The sequence below is a fragment of the Fistularia commersonii genome, chromosome 2 (genome assembly GCF_037954325.1).
Source record: "Fistularia commersonii isolate RoL2024-O1a breed Wild chromosome 2, RoL_Fcom_v1.0, whole genome shotgun sequence".
Lineage (NCBI taxonomy): Eukaryota > Metazoa > Chordata > Actinopteri > Syngnathiformes > Fistulariidae > Fistularia > Fistularia commersonii.
The window spans coordinates 24897679-24915178 of NC_141285.1; the positions used below are offsets into that span (position 1 = coordinate 24897679).

Genomic DNA, 17500 nt, shown 5'->3' on the forward strand with positions numbered 1-17500 from the left:
CAACGCTAGGGAAAAGACGCTAACAGCAAACATAGCCTAGCACCTGCAAAGAATTATGGGAATTTGGTAACAGCTCCCAAATCGCCACGCAGGCAACAGACTGTCGTAGTCCTTGAAATGTATTGAAAATCTATCTCTCGACGCACGCCGGGGTTCCACCGCTGCCGCCCTCCTTTAGCGTCACCCTGCAACGTCAGCCTGACCCAGAAAGCCGCGAGCCTGGATGCGGATCTCATTCATCTCGGGAGGGGGGGGGATTTTCGGCGCAGATTACAAAGGCTCTGCCCCGTTTGTTTTGTAACAAGCATGTGAAGTCAACACTAATACAAAAGCCGCGGCGCCCAACTTCAAAATGCCAGAGGGACCTTTTTAGAGGCTTAAGGGCCGCTGAGCACATCCGACGCCCGGAGAGCCCGAGCTCCCCTAAGCTCCGAGGGCAAAGTACTTCTTTAATTGTTTGTTCAAAACCCCACTCCAAAGCCACAGAACAAAAAGCGGAGGGCGGATTATCCTTTTCTTTTTTTTTTGTGGGGAAAATTAAATTCTTCAGACGAGGCACTTAAACAGTTTTTAAGGGATGAAGAAGAAAAAAAGCGCTGTTTGTGGCTGGTGTGTGTGTGTGTGTGTGTGTGTGTTATCGGGGAGTGAGGGGATACAGGTAAATCTGACACACAAGTTGTTAATTGACCAGAGAGGTACTGCATTTAAGCTGAGGAGGGAACTTGCAACTCAAGGTGTGGAAAAATATGCAGCTACCTAGCTAACTCGAAAGCCAACGAACTACCATTGTGTCATCTTGCTAGAATGACAACATCATCAACACTGGTATAAATTAAATTGTGCTGTTTCACTAATGTATGCACTTAACCTGAGGAATGCGGTAGCAACCTCAATGTGGGAAAAATATGCAGCTAACTAGCCGGCTAACCAGCCAAATAGATAGCTAACTAATAGCATATAATTGTGTCGCAATGAAAAATGACATCAACACTGCTTGAAAAGTGCACTTGGTATGCAGTTAAGGTGTGAACCAACATGCAGCGAACTAGCTTGCAAGCAAGCTAACTAACCAACTAGCCAACATAACGTAATCATGCAGGAATGAAAACATGAACACTGACATGCATGAATCTGCACTGTTTCGTTAATGTTTGCACTTTGGATGAAGCTGCTGAGGTTTTGCAAATGTCCAATGATCTTAGCCAAACAAACACTGACCTGTGACTGACACTTGCAAGACTTACATAATCATAGTGAAATGGTAACAATTCTAAGCTAACCGTAATCAATATCTCTGCTAATATCAGACGGAGGCTAGCATTAAACATCCATCTCTCCAAGGCTTATCATTAATATAGTTTAAAGAAGCTAACGCTCGAGGTTAGCCCTCAAGCTAACAGGTGAATTGCACAGGATTATTAAAAATATAATATTAGCACAGCGGCGTGAGCATTCGGCCGCGGTAACATGAGTGAGCAGTCAAACCTCAGAGGGGATCAAGTTCATCATCCCCTTCCAGAGCTGTAGAGCTCAGGCGCTAAAGTTAGCTTCTACCAGGGCCGGTCTCCATTGTTAAAGCGAGGACGAACTCTTATTCCTGATACGGAAATGAGAGGGAAAACCAAAGAAGGTGTCATTTGCCAGAACGTGGCGGCCAATGAGCAGCAGTCCGGAAAGAAAATAAAAAAATAGGAAAGGGACTTTGGCCCATTAGCGGATGTTTTCGGACCAGGCGGGTCGTTCATCGGCGGGGTCAGGAGGCGCTCGCCCTCCTAACGCGCTGCGACTCGGCCCGACGCCCGGCTGTCCGCTCACCTCAGCCTCACGCCGACGCCCCGCAGGCGCCGGCTCCTTTATTTAAATCCTGCTTTACTTTTTTTTTTTTTTCAGGGATGGATGAAGATGCACAGGGCGGCAAAATTGCAGGGACCGCGAGAAAAAAACAACAACAAATCGTACATGATTGCATGGGCACAAAATAATGACCAGACAGCAGGGAAGGAGCAAATGGATAGGAAGTCCGGCCTTCGGATGTTCTGCTCCAAATGAGCATCCTGGTCCCGAGTCTGAGGGCGAGGAGGAGGAGGACGGTACATCACTGATTACTGAGGAAGAACACACTTTTAGACGCGTGAAACTTTTCTTAACCTAACACAAGTGTTAAACTGGGGGCGTCACAACAAAACACGATAATACCACTAATATAGTGTTTGGCAGTTGGAGTATCTTGATTGTAATTTTACTGTAAAGGACTACATCTTAGAAGTACCCAAGGTGTATTATAAGGTGGATACCTTCACCATCAAGTGCAGAGAAAGGGGTGCAGAACATTATCTATTTTGCAAAAAAGCGTTGAGATGCAAAATTGGTTAGTCAAGTCACATAACCGATTTTTTTAAATTCAAGTGCGATGGTTGCGTTTCCTGTTCCTGCCTGGACAGTTAAGTTTTAAAATGCATGTTGTGTTATGGGTGATTGAGCTCAGTAAGAAAAAACAAGAATGGGATGCAGCGTGGCGGAGCAACGAAGCAGCAGCTGCCGAAGCGCAATCAAAAAAAATCCACACAATTTGAAGGCGGCTTTCTCTGAACATTCTTTTTTTTTTTTTAAGTTCGTCAACCGGACAAGAACCAGGCTATTTGTAAAAGTTGCCATCCAAAAATAAAATACCACTGACACGAAGAACCACATTCGCCAATGGCATACTGGGCTAGTGTTAGCCTTAGCTAGCAACGACGCATAAAACCCGTTGTAAGGGATTGAAAATAAAACAGGCAGGTTAAAAAGGATACTAAAAGTGCTAAATAAAGTAAAGAGGCCTGAAATATTGCAGAAAAGCAGTACAAGGCATCAAATGGAAGTACTTCAGAGTACCTCAAGACTGCGCTGAAATACTTGGGGGCGTTGTCTTCACTGCAGCTGCCGCGGGTCAGCAGGGGGTCGTGTGAGAGTGGCGACAGACACACACACAAACACACACCAGGGGGGAGAATCTGATCGGTGATGTCATGGTGACGCCCGAGTCGGACAGGTGATTGATCGTTTCTGATCAATGGGGTGATTTATAGCAGGTTTTGGGGCTAACAACTCACCCGGGAGGTGGGGAGGGATTGGGATCATTTACAGTGCATCTGTGCCGGGTCTTGCTCGCTGCTACTGACACACACACACACACACACACACACACACACACACACACACAGAAGCTTGAAGTGCAACGTTGTTGACACTTCCTATCAAACAGAATTCTTGTGAGAATTCTGCTGCGTTCCATTGCCCCTCTCAAGATTTGAGGGAAAAACAAAAAAAAAAAACCCTTTTAAAAGCCTTTCAGAATTCCTTTATCAACCAGATGAAATAAATTACAGCTGCTGGGACTGAGATTGAGATTAAAAACATGCAAAACAAACAAACAAAACAAACACGTGGTCCCAGAATGATCGTGAAAACCGTGTGGATTCCCGGTCCAGATGGGGAGGATCTGGCGCCCCCTACAGTCGGAACTTGGTACTGCGCCCTCTCGTCTCGGTCTTTTGCCACAATTTGCTTTGTTTACGCCCGAGGGTCTTTGTTTTGAGGGCCCACAGTTCCTGATGGGATGAATCCAAATCTGGGGCAGCTTCTTTTTCGTCTTGGTCCAGGAGAGAAATTGGGAAAGTGACGGGTGCGAGGAAGCACAACGTCTTTGGCGATTCCCGCCTTTAGAGCGGACGCATCTGTCGGGGTTTTCCGTCCGGTCTGGGAGGAACTCGCGTCCCGCCGTCTGGAAACGACATCCTCTCCCGAGCCGAGGGGAGGAAAGCTCAATACCGTCGCTATGACACAACGTCATTTGAGAAATAGGCGTTGAATATTCGAACTGAGGTGTTGGGATTCGCGCTGGCGTTCAGCGTATCAGGGTCTGTACTGTCTATACTGTGATGGCGCCGGGGGCGGAATCCCGCCGCCGAACCGGAGCGGCGCCGTCGACCCCCCGAACGCTGTTCTGTAGGTGTGAGGGGGAGGGATCCCGTATCCGGCCCCCAGGCCCGGCACACCCAACCCCAACCTGGCGCCCGGCCGGACCGGGCCCTGGCCCAGCGCCCCCGCGTAGCTAGCGGCTCCATAGGCCAGCCCCAGGCCAGCGAAGGGCCGGTGTGCGTGGGGCCCCGGGGCCGGGAGCATCACCGGCTGCATGTTCCTGCCCGGCGTGTCGAAGGAGAACTCGGGCGGCGGGTTGCTCAGTTTGGAAGGCGTGGAGGTCAGGGGGTCCACGTCCCCTCCCGCCACCGACATGAGGACAGCAGGCAGCGAGGAGGAGGAGGAGAGCGTGGGGTAGCCGTCCGCGGGGCCCGTCGGGGCGTGGGAGGAAGAGGAGAGGGTCCCGGTCAGCAGCGGCCGCGTCCAGTCGTCCTTGAAGATCTGTACCGTCAGCGTGGAGACCAGCGGCAGCAGCCGGTTGGTGACGTGAGCCAGAACCAGCTGCTCGTTGGCGTCGCGGCGGATCCGGACGTGGGCGGAGCCGGCCTGGATCACACACACACGGGCAGAGGCGGCGGGGTGCACGGTTATTAACTCCACCCGCAAAAGAAGCAAACATGATCAATATAGCGATCCGCTCCAATCAATAACACACACACACACTTTAACAAAGAAACACAAAGACCTCACTTTGTCCTAATTTTTCTTTGCTCATGGAAACAGACTGAAAAAGTACTGAATCACAGAGGCACAGGCGCGCACACATGCATGCAGAGACACACACACACACACACACACACACACACACGCGCGCAAGCGCACGTCCCTCCCTGTGGGGCAGGCGTGCAGTCACAGGGTCAAATCAGTTTGGACAGCTGCTTTGTTAGCAGTGGGCCAACAACCAACAGTTGTGTAACCGCGGCAACATCGGCGACAACAACAAGGACCGCAGGAGCCGCGGCATCGATAACACACACACACACACACACATGCACACACACAAACCCCAAACAGCAGCAGCAGAAGCAGCGGCGGCAGGCCGGGGTCGGGGCTCCCCCTGGAGACAGACGGTGGAACAGCAGCCAACCCACCCCCACCAAGTCTGATGACAGGAAGTTGCCTCAAAATGAAGCTTAAGTTTAAATAAGCTGTCCCTTTTTCCTAAATTACAACATTCAATGTTTTTAATTTGCGCTACTCATATTGACAGGAGGCAGGAGACAGTCGCCGGGAGGTTCAGCCAGTCGCCGTGAAAACGAAGTTCACGTCCGGGTTCAGGACGTTCTCGCTCTGCACGGCGGCCATTTTGGCTCCTGTTTCCCAAGAGGAGGGAGGTTGAACCCGCAGGGGCCGGGACATGACGCTCAGATGCACTAAGTTGCCACGGATACAGAGGGGATGGGTGGGTGTGCACCTGCTGAAGATCTTCTCACCTTAAGGAGATCCCTGGATCTATTTCAGGGAGATATATTTCCCTGATGAGAACACTTAGGCGGAACCAAGCACCAACTTGACACACACGGGGGGGGAATCATCGGGGAGGTCGTGTGCATGAACTTATCTGACTGACACACACCAGTAAATGTACTCATTCATTTATTCATTCATTCATTCATTATCTAGATCGCTTCTCCCGCACCCGGCTTGCAGGAAGGGGGGTAAACCCTGCAGAAACGTACCGATAATTCATTCTTTCACACATCCCCTAGAAAAAAAAATTCACACGTCATGTAAAAATATAAAACCTCTCCATCACAGCATCATTCACACATCTGGACAGGTTAGTCTCCGATGAGACTTTCATTGAAACCTCCTGCATGTGTTTGGACACCAGGAGGAACCTGACCGAAACTTGCGACGAGCGCAACAAACTCCCAAACTGCCTCAAACTGCGGTTTCACTTCAAAAAAAAAAAAAAACCCTTCGTGCCAAGCGTCAGTAGAACTCGGGTCGAGGAGCTTTGAATAATTAATTCCATTTGGAGCGTGCTTCTGCGAAAAAACAAACAAGAAAAACCAAAACAAAGACAGATGTTAATAAGGGCGTGCGTGTTTTGCAGGCCTTCCGATGCCCGGACGGCCAGCTGGGCTTGTTTGCCGTCGCTACGGCAACGTCGGGACCGAGCACAACGACGACACCAATTTTTATTTTCACTGCAAAAGCGAAAAAAAAAAAAAGGGGGGGGGGGGGAAACGTCTCCGCATGGATGAGTCGTTCCTTCTTTTCGTCTGGGTGAGCGCCCTCTTCCCGCCAGCCAATGACAGCGAGGGACGGGAACACGATGGAAACACAACTCTGATACCATGAGGTCAGAAACAGGAAGGAGAAGGTGAAACATCTTTGCCAGCTGGGGATGAGACGGTGAATGGCTGTATGTCAGGATGTGATATGTGAACGAGAGGGTGAATGTATCTATATGATATGTGAATGAATGACAGAGTGAATGTTTGTGTGTCTCTATATCACATATGAATGAGGGAGTAAATGCATCTATATGATATTTGAATGAGTGAATGGTTGTAAGTTGCTATGAACTAGCAAGTGACTGACTGTGAATGAATGAATAAATGGTTTTGTGCGACTAAGAGAGTGAATAAATGAGTGAGTGACTGTCTATAGATTGTCTCAGAAAATTAGAATATATGGTTAAAGTTCTTTATCTTATGTGATGCAACTACAAAAACAAAAATGTCATATATTCTGGATTCATTCCATATCAACTGAAATATTGCAAGCCTTTTATGATTTTATTATTGCTGATTATGGCTTAAGCAAACTCAAAAACCCTATCTCAAAATATTATATTAATAATATGTATATCATTATATATTTTATATAATATTTATATATTATTATTTAAAATGTATATAATATTTATAATATTAATATCATGAAAAAGTATTTTTTGTTTTTTTTAACTGATAAGATAAAGAACTTTATCACAATATTCTAATTTTCTGACAGTTCTGTATATGATGTGTGAATGAATGAATGAATGGTTGTACGTCTGGATATGATATGTGAATGAGAGGGTGAATGTATCTATATAATATGTGAATGAATGACAGAGTGAATGTCTGTATGACAACAGAATGAGTGAATGATTGTGTGTCTCTATATCACATATGAATGAGGGAGCAAATGCATCAATATGATATTTGAATGAGTGAATGGATGTAAGTTGCTATACAGCATCATCTAGCAAGTGACTGACTGTGAATGAATGAATGGTTTTGTGTGACTAAGAGAGTGAATAAATGAGTGAGTGACTGTCTATAGACTGTCTCAGAAAATTAGACTATTTTGATAAAGTTCTTTATCTTATGTGATGCAATTGCAAAAACAAAAATGTCATATAGTCTGGATTCATTCCAAATCAACTGAAATACTGCAAGCCTTTTATGATTTTATTATCGCTGATCATGGCTTAAGAAAACTCAAAAACCCTATCTCAAAATATCATAATAATATTTACATAATTATATATTTCATATAATATTGATATATTATTAATAATAATTTATATAATATATATAATATTAATATCATGAAAAAGTATTTTTTGTTTTTTTAACTGATAAGATAAAGAGCTTTATCACAATATTTTAATTTTCTGACAGTCCTGTATATGATGTGTGAATGAATGAATGGTTGTAAGTCACCATATGGGAGATGAATGAGTGACTGTCACTATTTGACGTATGAATGAGTGTCATGTCATGTTGCCACGACAAGAAGATTTTGACAGGAATTCCCCACGACCTGGATGACTGAGAACCTCCAAAGATGAATCTAAATAATGTTTGTATAAATGAATGGATGTACGTCTCTATTTTACATGTGAATGACAGAGTGAACGGTTGAAAATATCTGATGTTTGAATGAGAGTTTCTCTACTTTCACCCCCTCCAGGTCACTCACTCACAGATGTCACCTTTTATTGCGATTGCGTTAGTTTCGTTGTCGCCCCGTCGTCTTTAGCGCTCTCGTCACCGAGTCCCGGTCAGTGTTCCAAACTAAAAAAAGGGGTCACAGTGTTTGTACTGCATGTACTATTAGGAAGCGGCTCCTCCTCCCCCTCCTCTCCTTCTCGCTGCTCCAGCCAGCCGTCAGAGGAGCTCCTGCGGCGCCGAGAGGATCCCATGCCGGCGCGGCGAAGCTGCCGCTAAACTCCAGATCCTCTGCAGCCCCTCGGCTACGTTAGCCGCTAGCGTCGCTCTGCGGCGTCTCTTCACAAATTGCACAGGACGTCCAACAAGCTAAATAATGTCCTGCTAGCGGCTGCTTCCATACTCCAAACACCCTATCTTCTCTGCATCCTCCATCCATGAGGTTCTCCCCTCGACCTCCTGCCAGATCTTCACCAACCCTCCTCTGTCCATGTTATCTGCAGAACATCTAACATCTGCCGTTCCTCTGACAGACACTTCCTGATCCTCTCCATCCTCCTCACTCCCAAAGAGAACCTCCACATCTCCATCTCTGCTTCCTCCCGTCTTCTCCTCAACCTACTGTGCTCCTGCTTGTATCAAACCCCATGAGCGGAAGGAGGACCTTCACCCATCTCCGACACGGGACGTACCAGCGATCCGAAGCCCACCGTCCAGAAGTGCTCGTTCCGAACCTCCAGCACGCCGTCCAGGGTCGACACCTGATTGGACGCAAAGGGGCCAATGAGAACACACGAGAGGATGCAGGTCATGAAGGTCGAGGACGAGGTTCTGCGGTATCTTCATGCAAAGAACACGCGTTTATCTATTTACAAAACACCAACATGCATCTTGTAGTAAAGTATTTCACCATTTTGAAGGACGGTGGAACCTGGACTCGAGAGTTTAACTCGCCCAGCTCGGAACTCAATCTGCTCATAATTTGGTTTTCTTTTTACATGTTTTTAAATAAGAAAAATGTATTTTATGAATAAGAAATAATGTATAAAAAAATAATAATGCATAACAAAAGAGAAAGAGAAAATCCGGTTTTACGATGTGACTTTATCTTAAATATCAGAGGAGGTTGTAAGAATTCATGCTCTATCCTTAACTTAACGCCTCACACTTAATGCTATGATGCGTTTCTAAATGTAACTTACACACTTTGCTACACTTTATGGCGAAACTTCATTTATCGACACAGTTAATGCCGTCCCTCTTTTTAAAATCATCAAACCGTCCCCCGCTTGGCTTTGAATGACTCTTCCGATGCTCCCTGTCTTCACGGATGAGTCCACAACACCCCTCGCTCGTGTTTTTCCATTATTTTTTTTACAACCAAGTGGCGGGTGGCTTTTCCGACTGTTTTTAAACTCCACGTCGGCGTCAAGCGCTCGTCCCGCTACTAACTCAGATCTTATCATGTAGCACAAAGCTAAAAAATCCACGGCTCGGATCTTGGGAAGCTCATAGGTGGCTGCACTCAGAAGTCAGGGTTCCACTGTAAATATGATTATCTTTAGTACATGGGTTTATTTTATCCGTGCCGGTCGTTTCCATTTAAGGTCATTTAAAGGGGACCCGACAGCGGCCTTTTCTCGGATTAAAATGTCCGACGCCGCTCTGAGAAAACGATTTAAACACACGAAGATGCTTTGTTTTGGCGGCGCTCTGACGAATTAATTTTTTTTTTAAAAAACATCACCCTCAGGCTCACTGTCGCCGTCGGTGACTCACCTCCCGCAGGAGTTTGTCCAGCTGGCCGATGACGTGCGAGGGTGTGGTCTGCGGACGGCGGCGGCAGAAAGGTTAACTTGAGGTGCTGAAACATGGTGGAGATGAACAGGAGGCGGTGGAACGGCGTGGTTACCTGCAGCAGCACTTTGCCGCTGTAAACGCTCATGGGGTACATGGTGCCGAAGGTCATGAGGGCGATGGCGACGGCCGACGCCGTGTCCACCGCGTTATAGTTGCTGGGACGAGAAATACGTCATCAGATCATCTGCAATCCGCTAGGAGCGACACTCAAATATGAAGGTGGAGAATAATTGATTAAACATCCAATTCATAGTCAGTAAATGTTGACAACCTTAAGTGATGTTTATGATAGTAAAACAAATTTCTGGGGCCCTAAAACAGAGCCCATCTGTTATTTTGAGCTGTCTTGATTCTCCGTCATGCTAAAAACGTGTTGTTTCGCGGGCGCCACGGTGGTCTTACTTGATCTCTATGAGCATGTAGGTGATGCAGAGGGACAGGGCTCCCGCCATGTTGATCAGCACGAAGGGGTTCATGCGCGGCAGCAGGACGCTGCTCAGGCCAGGGATGATGCCGCACAAACTGTGGACACACACAAAACACGGGGGGGCCGAGTTATTTTTCCTCAGTAAACTTGTCCTGTACGGGGGCGCTGGAACAGAGGGGCGGGGCTTTGCCCGGACCGGACGGCTGTCAATCACAGGGACGCGGGGAAATACGACCGTTCCATTTTTCACTGAGGACGAACCGCCTTCTGGACTGTAGGAGTCGATATGGGCTGAGCTGGCCTCCCCTGGCTAGCATGCTCCCGAATTGTCAAGGAGGTCAAAGGTGAAATATCAGCCTGTTACGGCTGAGGAGGGGGCCGCCGACCCCCCTCCCGTCTGTTTGTCTTTGCCATTAGGCCTGTAACCCGACCTAATTGACGCCACGGGACCGGCGGGATCGGCCTTGTTTTGTTTTTTGCTGCATGATCCGCCTCTTTGGTCCCCTCAAACACAAACCAAGAACCTCCAGCCCGACGCCTTCTGTGAGGACCATGAACCGAAACTACATCAGAGAGACCGCGAACACAAACTAACCCTGGCGAAAAATACCACCATCTGGACAATTTAGGTTTTCCTGCATGTTTTGGATTGTGGGAGGAACCAAGAGAACCTGAAGAACCCGAGCAGACACCTGCACGGAATTGAGAATAAGCGAACCTATGAGGAGGAAACGCTGCTAAGCTGATATATTTATCCACTGAGTAAAAACTAGCCAACACGTGTTGATTTTGTCTTGTCTTCACTTTGACACTTGAATAAATAAATGACCATATACGGAGGTGTGGAAGCTGCTGGACCTTCAGATGTTTACACAAGGGCTCCAATCAAACACACTCCGTATTATTGGTCCTGAAAAGGAAAAACACAAGAACCCGATATTCAAACTTTAAGAATAACATCGCCGCAGCTGTTCCCGGAGGCCGACGTGAGTAAGTTCTCCCTGGTTCTCCACCGGCGGGATGATCCAAAAACCTAAAATAAATAAAATAAAAAAGATTCTCCAAAAAAAAGTCGCGACCCCCGTGGGTCTCACACACACACATACACAGATACATACACAAACACACACACACACACACACGGCTCCAGTGTTCCTGGAACCAATTAACGGGTCAATGAACACATCTCCGGGCGCATCCAGCCTCTGTCTGTGTGTGTGTGTGTGTGTGTGTGTGTGTCAGATTGAATTTCCAATATGTCAGAGGCCAGCGCCGCCAAGCCGCGGCGGTCGGCGGAGTCCGGCGCTGACACAAGCGCGGCGTGGCGGCGAGCCTTCAAGCCGCCGCGAGGCGTTTGTCATGAAGCAAAGCTCAAAAAAAAAAAAAAAAAAAAAAAAAAAGAAGAGGGGGAAAAAAAAAGAAAACAAAAAACGGCGACGTGGATGTCAACACATAATTAACATCAAACGTGTCACTCGGGGAGGCACATGTTGGCCGCGGGGCTGAACGGGGTCGAGGAGGAGGAGGAGGAGGAGGACCGAGATCCTCCCGACTCTGCGAACACAAACTTTCACGTCAGTTGCGAAGCTTTGTTTCGCCCCGATTGTAAATATCATTATTTCGAAAAACTCGCCGGGCCACACGAAGTTCCCGATGGCAGCGACGTCATCGACCCCCCCGTTGCCACGGTGACTCAGGATATTTGACGCGGCAGGACGTCCATCAGTTTGACAAGTCCCGCCCCCTCGTCGCCATCCCCTCCCCGCCGCCGTTCCTAGATCAGCTAAGTGATTAGTGACAGCTTGTCGCTGATGGATATATTCAAGATTAGTATGAAATTACAGCGGCCGTGACACATATCCATCAGCAAACTGCTTCCAGGAGCCTCAGATAAAAATCGTTTAAAAAAATCATAAAAAATCTTTAAAAAAATAAATCATAAAATCATAAAAAATATAAAACATGTCTATGTAAATCAATCATCAATTCATGATTTATATGAGGGTTAATAGGCTACTGATTTTCTAAAAATATCAATAGAAACAAGAAAAAAACATAAACTATATCTTAAAATGAATGACCAATAAAAAAAACATGAATTACTATAATGCTTCTGATTTACTGAATCATGCTGGGAATGCAAAGGATTAAAAAAGTTACAATAAATAAATAGAATAATAAATTATAAAATATATACACATCTATAATCAATAAAAAATAAATAAAATCGGGTTTTAGGTTGATAGGTTGTAATGCCACTGATTTTCTAACACTTGCAGGAAAAACAGAGGATTTAAAAATGAAACATGAAATAAATAAATGAATAAAAGAGTGAGAAGAGATGGGATGGAAAAGTTCTGGATGAGACTGACAATCCCAGCGAGTCCCTAATCTCTTGTCTTGATGCATTGATATAATTTGACATGTGACCCCATGTGTGTGTGTGTGTGTGCGGGGGTTAATCCAGACACATTGCAGACAGAAAGCGGTGAGGGGGAGGGGCAGGGGATTAAATGGGAGGCAAACAAACACTTGATACCGCGCTCTGTTGGCTCCACACGCCGCTAAATAATGAACAGACTCTCCGTGTGCCGAGTCAAGACTCGGAAAAACAAAACCCCGAAATCGCGCACACACACGCACAGACAAATAAAATAAAAACCCATCTCCCTTCCGCCCTGCTGGCAACTCGTCCCCGTGCAGACACAGAGTTCAGGCCGTGTGGCTGGTAGGGCTGACAGAGCAGCAGGCTTTATATAACCCTGTTGGCCTCCAGACCCTGCTGGGGTTAAAAGGGGACAGCCTGTAACACACACACACACACACACACAGACCTGTGGAGGATACACGATGTTTCGCGTCCCTCAGTTCCCATGATGCGCTTTTGTGTGTGTGTGGGTGTGTGTGTGTGCGCGTCCGGAAACAGAGGCGAGTCACCGCTATGCTACGTCGTGAGGATCATACGTGTCCCCACAACATGAGGAATAAGCGAGCGATGCATGCGCGCACACACCCACACACACACACACACACACACACATGCACAGACAGTCAAAGAGTAGAAACTAGGCTGGGATGTCCTGTTCATTTGCCCTCTCAGCCAATCACAGCTCAGTTCTGCTGCAGAACTCGCCAGGCTGTCGCCCCGAGTAACTTGCGGCAACTGAGCTGCTGACTGCATAAGTGTGTGTGTGTGTGTGTGTGTGAGTGTGTGTGTAAGTGCGTGCGCATCTCATATAATTCACCCTCTTCAGACGTGCGCTTACACAATGGGATATAATATTCTGCGCGACGGTAGACGCTCGCTTTTCCGTCTGCTCCGGTGTCGGGGTGCGTGTTACCGCGGTAACGTGGGGAGAGAAAGAAAAAAAAACCAAACAGATGCATAAATAAAAGGGTCTGCGTTCACCAAGAGAGAGATCAGGCAGGTTTTAAACACGAGGTTGCTTTCCATTTCACCTCTTCGTGATGTCACCTCAACAAACACACACACACAGCTGTTGGTGTATCGTGTGTGTGTGTGTACAAAATTCTGAATCTGATGAGGAGATAATAGAAGAAAATTCCTCTTTTGATTTCTAAACACAACACACAGACTCGCATCCCAAACTGGCTCACCGCCGCCGCCACTTTGGAGCGAGTGGTTGGTTTTCAGGGGTCTCATCACCGCGGATTATAGAGGGGAGCCCCGCTCTGCCTACCAAAACATGGCTGCCGCCGTATCGAGCAAAAATAAGAAGACGCGCAGATCTGGGGACGATAATTGCTTATCATTCCCGTCCTCGTCATAACGGATCTCATCCAATCGGCGGTTCTGATTCACGCGTGACCTTTGAACCCTGAACCCCGGTCGGGGGGCGTCTCGTGTTCCCTTTAGGAAGAAATACAATCTGGTCGCTTCTCAGAAGGCTGATCGACGTTTGCCTGAAGCCACGCATAGGCCCCGCCCCCTCCACCTGGGTGACCTTTGACCTCAATCGGACATACAACACACAATGCAAGCAGCTACATACACATGTACGGGTCGTTTAACTGATCCTGGAGTGTATGTGTGTGTGTATGTGTGCTGAGTCAGCGTAAGTGGATCCTTCAGGGAGGTCAAGTAGGGGCGGCGGGGGTCCCACAGTGGGAGGCAGAGATAAGGGCGAGGACGACTGATGATGATGAAGATGATGCTCTCACCTTCTGCTTAGATCGGCCACATGTTCCTGGAGCCAACTGCTGCTGGCCGCTGGGGGGGGGAGAGGGAGACGGGGAGGGGCAGAAAGAGAGAGGGGGGGTAAATGACAGGTATGCAACCGACGCCACCTGCTACCTGACGACTCTGACCTGCGCTGCCTTCAGAGAACATCAGCTCTACAAGTGATTTGCAAAAACATCTACACTCGATTTTCCCACCTCAAGCAATACATTTCATTTCATCAATTAAAGACATTCATTCATGATGCTGATGATTTTACTTCCCAAAGCATATCCTTGGCAACAGAGCAACTGCTTTCATAATTGCATTCAACCACTGACGCCGTTTCAAGGGAAAATATTCCCTTACTGTTACGTGTGGTGATGAAACCCGCCACTGTCGGCCATATTGGCTCGAGACGCTACACTCTCCGGCGGGCCGGCGCTCTTTCACCTTAATCTTTTCTTTGTGTCAAAGATGAAATCTTTGGGAGGGCCCGACCAGAAGAGCCCAGAAGTTTTTTTTTTTTTTTTTTTCGTGAGGAGGAGGTGGGACCCGATCGCCCACTCATCTTTAAAAAAAGATAAGCGTTCTTTTGCTCCGCCACATCGCCCTACCTTTAATTTTTGACGACGCCGCGAGTCCCCGGGACTCGGCATCGGGTCAAAGGGCCTTCACATCTCATACTGCTCAGGCCGCTAGCGTGCGTGTGCATGTGTGTGTGCGTGCGTGTGTGTGTGTGTGTGTGTTTAAAAAGGGGAGGGGGGAGAGAGTTGTGTTTGTTTTGCTAACAGGGTGAGTCAGTCTAAACAAACATTTTAATGGAGTGACTTATTTATGATCTGTGTGTGCGACGAGAGCGTACCGCGTGTGTGCATGTGCGTGTGTGTGTGTGTGTTGGCATGTCTCTGCTCGCATGGCCCCCTGGCACATTACATTTCCACTGTCTGGAACATGGTTGCGTAATGCACTTTTAGTCTCGCTCCATCAGAGAGAGAGGGAGAGTGTGTGTGTGTGTGTGTGTGTGTGTGTGTGTGTGCGCGTGTCTATGAGAGTGTGTAATGAGTGAGAGATAATGTGTGTTTCGGCAAAGTTAAGTGCCTGTGTGTGTTCCTGTGAGTGTGTAGTACCATCCCCCTCCCATCCCAAAATGTCAGATGTTAAGTGATGTTGAGACTGCTTCGAACGCAAGAGTAGACAGCTGACACACACACACATGCTTGCGCGCACACGCAGACACACACACACACACACACACACACTGACCTCATTCATGGGTAGACTGTTTGTACAGATAGTGAGTCAGCTGGGGGGGAGAAAGAAAAGGAGACGAGGCACAGGAAGCAAAGGGAACAAGCAGACAAAATATAGAGTATCTGAGCGGCTAACAAAGACTAACAAAACTACTGGTGAGCGGGCAAACACACACACACACACACATACACACGCGCACGAATGCATGCAATGCACATCACTGCTGTGGGAGTAGCATGGCAGGTGTTGATGAAGATCCTGCCCCTGACAGGAAGGACAGGAAGCTCCGCTCCTTCATTTCATTTTGGAATACCAATGTACCACCCTCTCATTTCCGTCTGCGCTCATCTCAATCCACCTCCCCCTGCTGGCTGGCGTGTCTGTTGAGGTGTGTGTGTGTGTGTGTGTGTGTGTGTGTGTGTGTGTGTGCGTGTGTGTGTGCTCACACGGTGTAAGTCCGTCTGCATCAGCAGCAGACTGAGTTTCTGTGAGGTTGATATGTCCTGGAGTCAACCCTGAACCTGACCCTGACCCGGCCTCCCTGTCTGTGTGTATGCCCGTTACACAATACACTGCGGGCTGTGAATGTGTGTGTGTGTGTGTGTGTGTGTGTGTGTGTGTTTGGTGACATTTGTGTGAAAAGTTTTTTGTTAAATTATGGGATGGGTTCTGTTTGTGACTCCTCTGCGGCTGGGAGAAAGAACCTCCCGTCTGGAGCTCAGAATGTTGAATATGTGTGTGTGTGTGTGTGTTTGTGTGTGTGTGTGTGTTTGTGTGTGTGTGTGTGTGTGTGTGTGTGTGTGTGTGTACGCGTGCACGTAACTCCCCGCAGCAGGGCTTCAGGGACTGCAGCCAGAGGTCAATGATACCATCATTTGAATCCAGAGAAGGAGATGGTGGAGAAGGGGCTTTTCCTGCAGGTCCTCCCTGGACCTGCTCCGAGGCGCCATCTGCTGGCAGAGGCTCTTCAGTACAAGCCAGGACCTCCACACGTCTTGGGATTATCCACTGGTTCCGCGTGAACTCTCGCTTTTGAGAAGTTCCAGTTCAAAATCCCTTCTTATCCTTTGGAAAGACCTCCCGTTGTGAGCCTCTGCATCCACCTCTTCTCGATGGTCTTTTCGATTGTCTCTCTCCGGGAGCTCCAGCCTCAGCGTGTTCCTACCCGGATCTTCACCGTCCCTCGTCTGGAGGCACCCAAACCATCTCAGCCTGACCTCTCCGACCACAAGCGTCGGGAATTAGCCTGGCTCGGGCTCACGGCAAAATGGCTGAAAAATCCCTAAACGTTTTATTCCAGAGACAAACCCCCACCACTGCCGCTTTCCCAAAAATAATCCCTCAAAAAGAGATATTGTAAAAAAAAAAAAAAAAAAATTCCAAAATCAAAACAACTTATTGATTTCTGCAATTAGGAGGGGACTAACCCCTGATCCGCCCCTGATTTGAAAATGATCTGCTAAAAAACAAAAAATATGTTTTTTTATTTCCTTTTTTTACTTTAATAATCCCCCCACCCCAACTGCCACCCAAAATAAAACAAAAGCCAAAGTGTCCCCAGTGGGGGCGCGGATTACCGAACCTCCCAATGTCCAGAGAGGAAAGACGGGACAAAACACACAAAAAGCCTTCAATCCGCGCTGTCATGCTCAAAACAACGCTTTTTCCATAATGGAAAATACAAACATTGAAAAACAACACACACTCTGGTATCAGGTGCGCCGGTGGAGCAATCAAAGTGCATGATGGGCCGCGTTGGTGTGAACTTGGAGGGAAAGAGTTCCAGCGTACCTTCAGACACGTAGGCGAAGGGCTTGTTCCTCACGGACAAGAGGGTCAACAGGTTGAAGAACAGAGCGACGAACGTCCCGACCAGCAGTCGTCCGCTGTGGAGGGAAAACAGAGAGGCGGTGTGGGATGCAATGATCT

General features: G+C 47.6%; 1 protein-coding gene across 1 annotated transcript in view; it reads right to left on the bottom strand.

The window, feature by feature from the left end:
* Positions 1-3317: 3317 nt before the first annotated feature.
* slc30a6 (solute carrier family 30 member 6) overlaps positions 3318-17500 on the bottom strand; it is a 46446-nt gene continuing 32263 nt past the window's right edge. The window contains exons 9-15 of the mRNA XM_086174724.1: positions 17363-17457; positions 14320-14368; positions 10113-10232; positions 9763-9865; positions 9630-9677; positions 8543-8611; positions 3318-4506 (exon numbers count right to left, since the gene is read on the bottom strand). Coding sequence (XP_086030850.1) covers positions 3895-4506; positions 8543-8611; positions 9630-9677; positions 9763-9865; positions 10113-10232; positions 14320-14368; positions 17363-17457 — 1096 coding nt within the window. The 3' untranslated portion in view covers positions 3318-3894. The remainder of the gene's footprint in view (positions 4507-8542; positions 8612-9629; positions 9678-9762; positions 9866-10112; positions 10233-14319; positions 14369-17362; positions 17458-17500) is intronic.